The sequence below is a fragment of the Larus michahellis genome, chromosome 4 (genome assembly GCF_964199755.1).
Source record: "Larus michahellis chromosome 4, bLarMic1.1, whole genome shotgun sequence".
NCBI classification, from domain to species: domain Eukaryota; kingdom Metazoa; phylum Chordata; class Aves; order Charadriiformes; family Laridae; genus Larus; species Larus michahellis.
Window position 1 is genome coordinate 286321 of NC_133899.1, and position 13504 is coordinate 299824.

At 51.2% G+C, this 13504-nt stretch overlaps 2 protein-coding genes across 6 annotated transcripts in view; one reads left to right on the forward strand and one right to left on the reverse strand.

Annotated features, from left to right (window-relative positions):
- The window catches only part of AP1G1 (adaptor related protein complex 1 subunit gamma 1), a 45578-nt gene extending 41450 nt beyond the window's left edge, over nt 1-4128 (reverse strand). The window contains exon 1 of one of the 3 annotated variants that reach the window (XM_074582554.1): nt 3803-4128. The gene's annotated coding sequence lies outside the window, so the exon portion shown is untranslated. Of the gene's footprint in view, nt 1-3127; nt 3147-3802 lie in introns of those variants that run through there. The other 2 variants (XM_074582556.1, XM_074582555.1) reach the window with 2 other exon arrangements.
- Nucleotides 4129-4430: 302 nt separating this feature from the next.
- Nucleotides 4431-11518, forward strand: ATXN1L (ataxin 1 like). 3 transcript variants are annotated; one of them, XM_074582560.1, is made up of 3 exons: nt 4572-4675; nt 4952-6657; nt 10944-11518. In XM_074582560.1, the coding sequence occupies exons 2-3, from the start codon at nt 5062-5064 to the stop codon at nt 11049-11051; spliced, it is 1704 nt and encodes a 567-aa protein (XP_074438661.1). In that variant the 5' UTR covers nt 4572-4675; nt 4952-5061; the 3' UTR covers nt 11052-11518. The 3 variants fall into 3 exon arrangements, with proteins under 3 accessions (XP_074438660.1, XP_074438661.1, XP_074438659.1); XM_074582559.1 differs by lacking the exons at nt 4572-4675; nt 10944-11518 and adding an exon at nt 4431-4541 and having other exon boundaries at nt 4952-7943; XM_074582558.1 differs by lacking the exon at nt 10944-11518 and having other exon boundaries at nt 4952-7943.
- The last annotated feature ends 1986 nt before the right edge of the window (nt 11519-13504 follow it).

Consider the following 13504-nt stretch of genomic DNA (forward strand, 5'->3'; position numbering starts at 1 on the left):
TGCTTCAGTGTAACTGAATCAAGTCTCCTGTACACAGAAGCAGAAGATATGTCTGGACTACACGAAGGGAATAACTGCAATGGTTAAATACAAAATGCTGATGACCTCAACTCCATACTACTATCAGTGAGCTTCATACTTCTGACAGATACTTAGAAGAAGAGAAAAAGAACATATTGGCAGTAAAAACAGAAACATACGCTACAAATAGAGATGAAGCTGTGAACAAAAGCAGAGATACTGGTATATAGTCTAATATTATCAATATTTATACAGCAAACAGTAAACACCTAATCAAGGAGCACCATCATCACCAAGAAGGGCAAAGGCAAAACAAAAGAGTTGAGAGAAAAAGCAACCCACCATACAACATTCCAAATGGAAAAATAATCTCCCTTAAGAAAGTTATTTAATACAATAGAGAAATAGAAAGTAGAAAGCAGGTAACATCAGAAAATCAAAAAGAAATTAAGGCAGCAGGAGGCTTCAAAATACAAGATGATAATAAAAGACATCAGTGTTACACTCTGCGTTATACAAAGACAGCACGAGGAGAGGGAAGGTCAAGTAAGGAAAAAAAATAATGCCTCAAAACAAGAGCTAAAAAATAGAAGAAGTGATGGTCCCATTTCCAGTTACATTCAAAAAAACAAGAAATACAGCACAAGTGCATTCAAGAAGCAAGCCACCATGCTGCTCAGAAGCTGAGAGGTGGACCAGAGACAGGACAGTGACAGAGATGTTACACTGTTCTTCTTAAAGACCTTTGGTTTGAACAGATCCTACGAGCTACCCAAACTGAACGCAGCCCGACCTCTCTTCTCTTTGCTTCCTGTGGCTACAGCCCAACAACAGAATTTAGTGAGACCAGGTAAGCACTTACGATGAGGTTCCCATTCCTGTACAACAGTACAAACACACCAAGCCAAACAACTCCTGAACTGGCTTCAAAAGATGCACTGAGCTTTCAACCATTACAATTAACCTTAACATCTGCCAAAGAAGAAAATAAATATTTCCCTTTTTTTAGAAGCTAACAAATGAAGCACTGGAAGAAGAGTTAGCACATCTACACAGCTGAGCAGCATGACAGATGAGATCAGAATTCCAGATTTCCTAGCTTCTGTTTCTGTACTTCAATCACCGCTGACCTACATTACCTTTGTATTTCTCACCTGCTTCTAGTTTCACAACTATTTTGATCTGTAAGGTAATCTGGTTATTTTACTTACTGTTCACTTTCCTGCAGAGTTAAAATAACAATAATTAAAAAAAAAGAGTTACTACTTTGTGACAAAAAAACCCCACACTTTTCTTTAGCATGGTTAATGCCAGATGAAAGACAAGATGCCACATTTTTACAGTCATTAATATAAACTTCACAATATACCAGGTAACTTCAGCTGTGCCCTAGGAAATTCTAATCTTAGATTTTACCTATAGCATCTCTGCCAAACAGCAGATAAAGGCTAACACTACTACAAGTGATATTAGGGATTCGTTTGTACTCACGTTACTGTAAGTCTGTTTTTCGAGTTACAGCATCATCATATATTAACTTATTAACTCCAAAACTCTCATCCAACAAAGTAATACTGCTACCAAGGCAGACCAGACCCTTTTCCTCAGAGAATAGCTGAGTATCATCTAGAACAAATTAACATCACTTTCTGTCAGAAGAGCTTGCCCTGTTATTAAAAAATATAAATAAATTAAACAACCCATCTCCTGAAGTCTTATGCATTGCCAACTCAAAACTAAAAAAAATATTCACACTAGAGGCACAGGAAGCTCTAATGAATGAGTGCCATTAACTTTAGAAGCAGTTAAGATTTTTATGAGCCCTTACAGTTTGAAAGGCAACTTTCCAAATCTGAACTGCATTAACCAGTGCAGTTTGTCTGCATGCCTAAGAACAGACAACATCAGTTCCTTTGCTGCTGTTCACAACCTTTTTATACTATTGCCTGACAAACTTACTAATCCCATTTTAGTTTACAGCTATGCCAACGCAAAAAGAATCAGAACATTTTTGTATCCCTTGCTCTCTTGCCAGGACACTGCAACAAAGGTATTGCAGGATGAGTCCATTCCCATCGTACCATCTTTAGGAAAAAAAAAAAAAATCAGACCAGCAGACACAGGAACAACAGCAAAAAAAATAAAAAAAAAGATAATCCTCTTTTTTTTTATCAAAAAAGGAGGAAATCTGAGAGTTATCTTACACACTGAAGACAGAAAAGCTGGATTCCTTCACAAAACAATTACCCCAGACTTCCTTTCCACTTCTCAACTCACGGGAATTTAACTACTTCCCCTCCTTCTCCCACCATGGAAGAATCAAGGGGTTCACACTGAAGCCCTCAGAAAAAAACACAAAATCTCTTGCCTTCATTGAGCTGTCAGGCACCCAGTAAAGTTTTCAAATCCTGTGCCAAATACCAGAGTGCTCATGAGCAGGCAAAAGAAAGAATTTGGCAATAGAACAGGGCATACAAATAAATAAAGGGAAAAAATAACAAGTGTAGTTTAGAGAAGTGGGGGGAGCACAGACAAACAAAAATCAGCTGTACGCTATCACACAGAACTGAAACAGGAAAAAGAAAACAACACAAAAAAACTCTGCCATTTTAAATGTAAGCTGCTAGTAGTACTATGCAGGGGAACATACAGATATGTTTTACTTTCTTTAAGCAAATATGGGCCAAACACGCCTTCTGGTCACGCATATGAAATGCCACCCTTACGAAGGTGTTCCACTGGGACTCCATACTGTTTCACTAACATTTCAAGCATTAGAAATCAAAATACATCACTAAGCATTTTCAAGCACCGTCTACAATGTAATAAAACACACAGCTGTTCTACCTGCAAACTTTAAAAGCAATGCCTACTAGAAAGAAACTTACAATTTGTCTTGTAGCGTTTGATAGGAGAGAGAGAACTCAACCAACCTTGAAGAAGGGACTTGAAACTGTCTTTACAGATCAATTCTTAAACAGTAGGCTACCACCAACACAAACCCGCACTTGCAGTTCATTGCAAACGCCTCTGACCAGAGATCACAGATTTTTGCTTCCATTAAAATTCATGCAACCATAAAGCAACACGCAAACACTGTAAGTACCAGAGACACGCTAGCTGTAACGCTCTGAGCGGTTGTGCAGCACCAGCTAATGAAAAACCCAAGGAAGGATGGGTGCAAACGCCCAGGCGCGTTCTTAGACACCCAGGGCCTCCAGCACGGACAGAGTCACACCACATTTCGTGCTGAGGGAACTTCTGCAGTTCTGCGCGTTGCACTCCACGAAACGCTGGGCGAGTCCCAGTAACCGGGGCGAGGGGAGCAGAGAGGACCCTGCCAGCAACGCCTCTCCGGCGGGTAAAAGCCGAAGCAGACAGAAAGCGCTGCCCTGTGCCTGGGGAGGCGGCAGGCCGGTCCCGGGAGCGCGGGGCAGAGTCCGGGACGGGCCCGGGCCGCCGGGCGAAGGCCGTGGCACAGGCCGCGGCCGGGGACCGAAGGCGGCCGGCGGCCCGTGGCAAGTCGCCCCGGCGAAGGCCGCGGGAGGGCACCGGGCAGACTCCGCCGGCAGAGAAACCAGCGCCTGGCGCTACGGCACGGCCGCAGCCCGGCCGCGGGCAGAGGCAGCGAAGGCAAACGGAGGGCCCCGGGCCTGCGGGACCCCGCGGGCCCCGGCAGCGAAGACCCGGCCTGGCCGACGGCGTGGGGAAGGGAGCGGGGGAGAGGCGAAGGCCCGGGGCGGAAGCGGGCTGGGGCGGCGAGCGCCGCGGCCCCACTCACCGGGCCGGTCCCTGCAGCGGAGGAAGCGGCAGCGGCAGGAGCCAGGCATTCAAAATGGCGGCGGCGCGGCCGCAGCACCGATACTGCAGGCGGAGGGATCCGCGCGCCGGCCGGCCCGCTCCCCTCGGCCTCCCGGCCTCCGCCGGCCGCGGGCAGGAGGCAGAGCCGCGGCGGCCTCAGCGGGGACAGCAGCGAGACGGCGCGGCACCAGCGGCGGCGCGGCGGGAAAGGGCTGCTCGCACTACTTTTCCCCGGCGGAAGCACCCGCAGGGCCGGGCCTCGGCAAGGAGCGGTGCGTCTGCACCGTGGCAGTCACTGATGACGTCACGCGCGGGGCGGTCCCCCGCCGCCAGCGCTCCCCCGTGGCGAGGCCGGGCGGGTCGCGCCGCCCGCAACCAGGGTTCCGCCGGGCGGGGCGGCCGGCGGCTGGGCCCGGGCGGCGGCGGTGGTAGGGCGGCCCGCCCCGCCGGTTTCTTGCGCGGAGCGGTGACCCCGGGGGACCGCGTCGTGGCACCCTGACAGCAGAGGCGCAGCGCCGCGCCTTCACGGCAGCGGCGGGCACGGCGCCGGGCTGCCGATGTCGAAATCGTGTCTGGGAGGGTGGTTACTCGCCGCGGCGGGACGGGCCGTGCCCCGGCGGCAGCGCCCGGGTACCGGCGCGCTGGGCGCGGCTGGTTGCCACGACAACCGGCGCGGCGGGCGCCCTCTCCCCCGTCTTCCCCGACGTCAGCCCCGACGGGTGAGGCACTTCCGCCGCGCGGGGGCGGCGCGTCATCGCCGTGCGCCGCGGCGCGGGGAGGGGTCGGGCCGGAGGCGGCCGCGGGCGGCGCCGGGGCCGATGGGGGTCGCGGAGGAGGAGCTGGGCGATGGCGGGTGAGCGGCGGCCGGCGAGGGGCACCGGGCGGGCCGGCGGCGGCGGGGCGTTAGCGGCGCCTCGGGGTCGGCGGGGCGGGGCGCGGCGCGGCCGGGGCTCTGGGGCCGGCCACCGGGCTCGGGCGCTCTCCGCTCCTCGGGCCCCGGACTGGGGCCGGGGGTCGTCGCCTTGTGTGTTCTCAGGGGCTCAGGGCTCCCTCTGTCCCCGCGGTCCCGGGGCCCGCAGCGGCTCGGTGGCAGGGCCGGGACTCACGGCTCCCTCTGTTCCCGGTGCAGGTGAGGCGGCGGCCGGCAGCGGGGATCCGGGAGCCGGCGTGTGGCAGCCACTGCGGGTGCCCCCATGAACGAGCGTCGCGGCCGGGGCTGCCGGGACACCGTGGGGCACCATGAGAGCGGGCCACGAGCGGAGCCAGGAGTGCCTCCCGCCAAAGAAGCGGGAACTTCCCTCCGCCAGCACCGGCACCGAGGCAGGACGGGCGGGGGGCGCCCAGGCCTCGGGCGAGGGTCCCCAATGGGCCCGGACAGCTGGGCCGGGTCCTGCGGCCCTGCGCTATGGCCCTGGCGAGGCCACGGAAGCGGTGGCGGGGCTGACGGTGGACCAATATGGGATGCTCTACAAAGTGGCAGTGCCACCTGCCACTTTCTCCCCCACGGGTCTGCACCCCGTGGTGAACGTGAGCCCCCTGCCCCCTGCCTTCAATGTGAGCTCGCCAATAATCCAGCACCCGGGGGTGCCCTACCCTCCCATCCACTATGCGCAGATCCCTCCAACGTCCCTACAGTTCATCGGCTCGCATTACACAGTGCCCTATGCTGTCCCTCCTGGCTTTATGCCTAGTCCTCTTCTGTCTCCTTCCACCAACCTCACTGCCTCTCACGTCCCCCATTTTGTGCCATACGCCTCTCTCTTCACAGAAGAAGCCGCTCCTTCCCCCCAGACTACCTCTCCTACCCACAACTTCAACAAATCCGCTTCTGCAGTCTCTCCTTCTGGCCAGATGCAGCATCATGCTGGGACCCAGCCATTAGATATTGCACCAGGTAGAATTCCTGTTTATTATCAGATGTCCCGCCTCCCACCAGGGTATTCAGCATATGAGACACCTGCAGCGGGTGGAAGCCCAGAGTCTCCTCAGCAGGACAGTCAGCTGAATTCAGAGGTAGCTGCTGCCAATGGTGGACAGAGACATGTGGAGCATAATGTGGTGAGGAGGACCAGCGAGGCTGTGGACTCTGCCAGCGGTAAAGCTGAAGACTGTCTGCCAGGGGCTGCAGCGGGATGTGTGGTCGATGGACAGTTCCTTTCAGGTTACCAGACGTTGGGAACAGAGGCCTCTGTGCCAGCTCACAGAAGCACCCCAGACGCTGATCTGGAGGTTCAGAGGGTGGTGGGGGTGTTGGCATCTCAGGATTATCACGTTCTGGCGGCCCAGAGGAAAGATGACCCGAGCCCTTTAAACCTTTGCCATAATATCCCTGATCAGCAGGGGGAGTCAAAGGACGTGCTGAGGAACACAGTAGAAAGGGCTGCTGCTGAGAAAAGCCAGTCCAGGAGTCCATACGTAATGTCCCCCGAAGAGCCGGTTAGACAAAGACAATTAACCAAAGGAATGGTGATAGCCAACGGCAAGCCAGTCCTGGTTCCCGTTGGATCTGAGCCCATCAGGTCTTCCACTTCAGAAACCCTGATGAGGCGGAGCCCGGACGCACAGGCTCGAGGAAGCGTGCTTGAAAAGGACCTGTCCCAGCTGCAGCCACCCAGCTCCTCACACTTGCCCTCTCACTTCATGAAAGGAGCCATCATCCAGCTGGCTACAGGAGAGCTGAAGCGGGTGGAGGACCTGCAGACTCAAGACTTTGTTCGCAGTGCGGAGGTGAGCGGGGGCCTGAAGATCGACTCCAGCACCGTGGTGGATATCCAGGAAAGCCAGTGGCCTGGGCTTGTCACACTGCATTTTGTGGTCGGGGAGCAACAAAGTAAAGTGAGCATTGATGTGCCCCCAGAGCATCCCTTCTTTGTGTATGGCCAGGGTTGGTCCTCCTGTAGCCCAGGGCGGACTGCTCAGCTCTTTGCTTTGCCCTGTCACAGGCTGCAAGTGGGCGATGTCTGCATATCAATCAGTTTACAGAGCATGAATGGCAACTCCGCTTCTCAGGCTAACTACCCTCTCGCAGATCAGTTGATATCTACTAGGGAGAGATCTGAAAGAACAGCTCAGGGGTCCAGAGAACCGTCTGACAGAGCTGCTGAAAGGAAGAGCCACACAGGCAGGGACAGCGCAGCCCAGAGCTCTCACACGGAACCCTCTCAGCCTGAGACGGGCAGTCAGCACAGCTGGACAGTCCCAGGCTTCCAAAGATACAGTGTGCAGGCGGAGGAGCCTCGGCCCTCTCTGCTCCGTCCCTCTTTCATTCCCCAGGAGGTCAAGCTGTCTATCGAAGGGCGTTCTAATGCAGGGAAATGATCCCTTTGAGGCTGTGAGCTAGGGCATCCCCTGCAGGTGAGCCTCACCATCAGGTGGAGAAATTGCACAGACTTTGTGACAGGTTCACCAGCGAGGCTGCTTTCTGCCCTGCAGGACTGGGTTTATTCCATCCAGTTCAATGGCTGACCAGTTCCTCTTGGGGAATCAAGAGGGCTCCAGTGCCTCAGGGAGCAGCAAACGGCTAGCTGGGGTAGAGAACAGGGATGTGCTCATGAGCTTGTGATGAGAGCATTCCAGAGGTTGGAGGCTGGGGCTTTCTCACACCTCCCTGAATAACTGATTCCCTGCAGGGCAGGGTCTAAGCGTTCAGGGTGGGTGGGGAGATGAGGAGGGCAGACACGGCTTAAAGTAGCAGATAAGATTGCTGAAGATTTTATTCCTCCTTTCTCACGATGGGGAGAGATGGATCCCCACTGGAGTTTAGGGGGCTCTACTCCCAGTATCCCTTTTCTTCACACATGCACTTTAAAAGGACCGTTCACCGATGGAGCTCTTGAAGGCAGGACAGAGATGCTTCTCTGGTGGTTCTGTTTAATGTCTCTTCCACTGAATCCAACTGCTCTTTCTTCTTGCAAAGAATGTACAGATTTGAATGAATCACAGAAATTCAAGAGGAAGGACCAAAAGGATGGCTTTGGGTGTAGGTGAATAGGGAACTTGAGCACTTGGGATGGGACACGAGCTGGGATGGGAGACGTCAGTTTCCTGCCATAAAATACCTTTGCCACCAAATCAAATCTTTCTTCCTGTGTTAATAATTTAAAAAAAAAAAAATATCTCTTGGGCTTATAGCTTTTGCAGAGGCTTAGCCTATGGGTGAATGGGGCTGGGGTTTTTTTTGTTTGGTTGGATTTCGGGTTTTGGTGTTTTGGTTTTTCTTAAAAGCTGAAGTAAAATGTATTCAACATTCTCTAGGGAAGGATGGAAACATATCCTTTTTCTGTTAGAAGAACCGAGACTATTTTGTAATTAAATCAGAAGAAAACTTTCCAGATCGCTAGTTCTTCCCTGCAGGCAGTTTCCTGAATAAGCTCTAGACAAGAGACGTGTGTTTGTGCATGTGCAGGCAAGGTACAAAGTTTCTGCTAAGTACAGTTCTATGATTAATGTAGGGACTCTAAAAATATTACAGCATCATAGGGCATTTTGGGATGGTTTTGTGCTAGGTTTTCTGATGCTTCTCTTTGGAGTTCCTCTGTAGAACAACATGGTAAAATCAAGAGTAGTCTTTTTCACCGTGAGATTTAATACAAATGTATGTTAATACCTCGTTATGGTAATAACACTCCATTCAAGTGAAGGCTCATGTGGTTACACTAATTTGCCCTCTCTGATGGTGTGTTATGACACCAGCTCTAACTGCTTAGCTAGAATAAAAAATAGTCACTGTCATGTTCAGGATAAGAGTCTTCACTGACTTAACTTGGGTTAAATATTCTTTGTATTAAGGTGCCCATCTCTGTGCTAGGACCAGGCTTTTGAGAGGATTTCTTTTCAGTGTGCAGGTCCCCGCTGGCAGTCCCGATGCTGCTCCTGATGTTCAGCGTACCGTTTTCCGTCTCCCTTCTCTCATCTTCCTGAAGTTTTCTGTCAGGCGTGCCTGACTGCTAGGGCACTGCTTCTCTCTTTCCCTGGATGGCTTGTGTGTCAGCACCTCTCCTCGGCATAGCCGTCCTTCCGTCAGCTTGCAGTGGTGGTGTCTCAGGGCTGTTCTGCACACTTGCCAGGAACGCGTCCTGTAACTGGTTGGTTTCAGCTGACTGTGATGGAGGGGTGCTCTGCCTGGATATTGGGCAAATCAGTCTCCAGAATGGTCCCTTCCCTCCCGGCCGTCAGTCCTGTTTTCCTAGCACATTGCTAGCCATTTCTGTTGCCTTTGACATGCCTGCACCAGGAGGACGGTTTCTTTTCAGGCCGTAGGTGATATGCGCTACTCATGCCTTCAGTGTTTGTGCCTCACGGGGGTTTCTCCAGAATGAGGATGCTGCCTGTATCACATGTAGCTTCCCCCAAATGACATACTGCTTCCCATCTCATCAGCTGCATTTGAAATGTGTGAAGTCATGGTGATGCTGTCATGTGAAGATTCTGCCTCCCTGGATGCAGCAGCTGTGGGAGCAGATGCTGTTTTCACGGCACCATTTGTCAGTAAAACGTACTGTCCGGGCCCAGGTGCCTGGCCTCATCACCTTGTGTGTTTCACAGTTGCTATTCATTGGACTCTCCGACGCAAAGACCTCGATTAATGTTGGTTAGTACTTAATGCTCAGGATATCCAGGGTGTCTGTGGCCAAAGGCAGAAGGCAGAGGAGCACAGCTTCTCTTGCCTGTTCTTTGCATGGAGCATGCAGAGGAATTCAGAGCTGTGGCAGGCAGCTAAGAAAGGGATTTGCATACGTGTGGCGTGTGAATGTAGATGGGCTGAGTGCATGCATAGAGGGAATGTCTGAGCAGCTGAAGGGTGCAGAGCCCCTCACGCGCATCATTGAACACAGGAGTCTGTCTCCTAGAGAGAGGGTTTGGAGGGCCTGCCTTGTCTCATGCGTGTTACTGTAACTACTGTTCCTAGATCTCGGCCTCACTGAACAGTGGTGTGAAAGGGCAGACACTGGTGTATGAAGCAAGATGCTGTGTGGCTAAAATAGCTTTGTACTGTAGGCAGCTGAAGGGCTGTGAAGGTGCTCACCCTGGACTTTGGCTAGCCACGCATCTGTTGAGTGTGGTTGTGAGCTCTGTGGAACAGGCCAGGCTGAATTTGACCTCGGTGCTTCTATCCAGACTCCCTGTCAGTCCCGCTGTTGTGGATGTTTCCGCTGCCAGCTCTTCTATGGAAGCAACGGTTTGGGGCACATCTCACGGCAGGGCATTGAGATGAAGAATCTGGGCATCTGGCTGCTTGCCCCAAAGGCGGTGGGCAGGAGGGGGCCACTGGCAGCCCTCTAGCCCAGCTTAGCAGTACTCGTAATCACTGGAATCTGTCCTTACTGGGTTGGGCTGCGTTGCTCAGCACCTGTGGTGGCTGTTGTGTTGAGCGTTGAGCCTCTCCCGAGATTAGGGAACGTGTGAGACAGGCTCTGCTGTCGGCAGAAAGGCTATGAATGAGCCCATGGAGGAGGCTTTTATTTCTTAGGTTTACATAGGAAAGGAGGAGATAAATCCAGGAGGACATTGTGGAATGAGACGGTCATCCGGGCTTTTCTGCTGGCAGAGATGTGACAGGCTTCTCAGAGAAATATACTGTTTTCCTGCTGCTATTGTGAAGGGGAGGAGAGCTGTGGTCTCCTGGCCTTGGTCTTACCCAGCTCACACTCTGTGGCAAGAGTCTGTAGGATGCAATAATGGGTGTCTGTAGCCATCTGTCCCATCTCATGAAACATTCCTTGGGTCAGCTGCCCAGCAGAGGCCAGGCCTGTTTCTAGGCTACGCGTACACCGTTGCTCCAGGAACGTGAGACTTGCTCCAAGCGACGAGCGCTCATCACTACCAGACTATGCAGAGGAAGCTCTGTCTGGAAAGAAGGAAAGCTGCAGAGGCCCCTCTGCCTCCCCTTTCCAGCAGGTGCACAAATATAATGCACTTTTCACATTAAGTGTCCCCGCTCCCCCTGTTCCCCACCCCACACTTGAAGTCACTTTCCCCCGTAGAGAACTAACAATCCTTGTTACTCAGAAAATATTGTAAAAGAAACTACAGCAGCTTGAGTAGCCCAAATGCTAGTTCCTGCCCACAGCAGTACATGTGCCTTTCCCTAGCGTCGCTCACAACTGCTCTTTGTCTTTCAGGCTGTCCTAGGGCCTGAAACTTTGCAGAAGCTGCTAAGATGGCTACGAATGCACATTCTGTACAGAGTTTGGCCCAGGGTGTGTTCCATGTATGGCTTAAAATGCTGATGGTCAAGGCCCATCCCACGGTCTTCACATGTGTCCATGGAGGACGGGACTTGCCCCTGCCGTCCTCCTAGGCTGCCGCCACCCCACCCTGCAAACGCACCCCTGCACATTCTAGTTGTTTTCCGCTTTCGTGGCACCTTAGCGCCAGGGGAGGGTCTGCCCGTGCAAAGCAGAGAAGCAGACGCGTCGCACTGGGGGAACCGGCTGGGCTGCGCTGAGGCAAGGAGGTCTTTGTAGATAAAGTGCTGATCCCTCAACTATAATCCCAGTTATGTAATGGCTGTATTAACATGTAACCGACCGCATTGTATCTAAAGCCTTAGAACTAGTCAGGTGCTCCCCTCCGACCTTGTTCCTGCCCCTTTCCTCCTACCTGATCTTTAACAAAGCATTAATAATTCTAAGGATAATCTCTATTTTGTTGTGCTTTTTTTGTAACTGTTTTAAATAAATCAATTTGTACTGTATATTTGTACTTTTGGTGAGATCCTTTTTCCTGTTTTACCATTTTAAGTCTGTACTTGGCTACACACAGATTGTATTTTTATTGTTAATGCTCTTATGAATATTGCATTTAACTTGTTGACTCTGTAAACACAGTATATATCTATATATCTATATATATATATATAAACCAATAGCTTTTCCTTTGGTGTTTGAGACTTTTTGCTTGTCTGTAGCATCAGCGATCATTAGGATGTGGCTTCTCTGGTCTTACACGGGGTGATCTGGAGGCTTGTGACAAGGGCGAGGTACAGGGTCTCTGACAGATGGATTATAAGCCATCATTCTGGGTTCAAATACTTCTGCTCTTACGTGTCCTCTTCCTTAAACCCCTTGGAATAACGATCAGGTGCCAGTGATGCTGCAGGGAAAGTTTCAGCTACAGTGTGCAGAGTGAAGCTGCACCTCTGCTGGCCAAGCAAAACACACAAGATAGAGCAATAGGAAATACTGCGAAAAGCAAACTCTGTCGGTTTGAGTATGAAAACGGACAGAGGGAAGAATAAAAGTAAGGGATCAGTTCAGAGAACAAAGGAGGATACAAACGAGGGAACGTGGAACTGAATGGATCCTTTCCAGACCCAGTGCCTTTTCCCAAAGTGGGAGGCAAGGATGGCTCCTGGATGTCAGGTCTGTGTGATGAATGGTATGTTAGAACAGCTTCTACCAGGTGAGGAAACAAGACGTTTACAGCGGCACGTGGAGGAAATGGTAGCATTGAAAAGATTAAATGCTTTTTGTAGTCAGCGTCCACAAGACTGTCTGTAAGGTTAGTTCGTTATCATGAAAAAAACGCAACATTATGCACTTTGAAGGCAACTATTGTAAGCATTAACTAGGGCTTTAAGGGATTTCAATCAAAAGTTTTTCAAACTGAAAAAAAGACAGAAAAATCAGGTTTCTAAGTAGTCTGGCTGAAAGGTTTTGCATCTTGTTTTAACTTTGCTCTTCTGATCTCAAGAGGAGTCTTGCAGTCACCGTTTCTGACTTATTGCAGAGAAACAGCCATCAGAGAGAAGGCGGTAGGTCCCAACGTATTTAGGCCACCGTGTAACGGTGCTGCAGACCTGAGCAGGAAACACTGTGAAAGCACTAGGGGTCTTCAGGCTACAAAACATGGATCTGTGCCACACCGGTGTTTGGTGGGCTAACGTTTGGAAACCACAAAGCTACAGCATGCATTTTTAGATGCTCATTCTTAAAGAAACCAAATAATGGAGACTGTACCACCCATGAGACCGTCTGTGCTAATGTTTTGCCTTTTCCAGTTTAAACATGCTTAGATTTATTTCCATAGTTGCATAGTTTCATAATGATTTCTATTAGCAATGGGAACCTTTTCAAAGAGGTACAGACTACGATCACATTTTTGCCTTGGCTACCTCTTGAATAAAGAAGGTTAAATTCCCTACCCTCTAGCAGGTTTTTCTGGACTCAGTTATTGTAGCTTTCCATGGTTCCTCCCCGACTCGATCCTTTCCCAGGTTCCTCTCATGGGTTTTGCTGCTGAGTGTGGAAGCGAAAGCAACTTCCTTTTCTACTTGGGTGGTTCTGTTTATTAGTGGTCCCCCCCGGCCCCCACAGTGTTATCTGCAGTGACCAGTGAAAGTCACTGTTGGTCACAGAGGAGTTTACTGTGAGAATTAATAACTGAAGTGTGGTCCTCCATGAGCAGTGTTGCCTCTGTGTTAAAAAGCATTGAACAAGCTCAGCTTACTATGAAGTCACAGAACGGTTGAGGTGAGAAGGGACCTCCAGAGCTCATCTGGTCCAACCCCCCCTGCTCTAGCAGGGCCGCCTACAGCCAGGTGCCGAGGAGCATGTCTTGTTAATGTCTCCAAGGTGGGAGACTCCGTAACTTCCCTGGGACGTTGCACTCTGTAAGTAAGCACTCTGCCAGTGCTTAGTCACTCTCACAGTGATAAAGTGTTTCCTGGTGTTCAGACGGA

Excerpts from the sequence above, each read along its gene's own strand:
- ATXN1L (XM_074582559.1), top strand. The coding sequence starts at position 5,062 with ATGAGAGCGGGCCACGAGCGGAGCCAGGAGTGCCTCCCGCCAAAGAAG.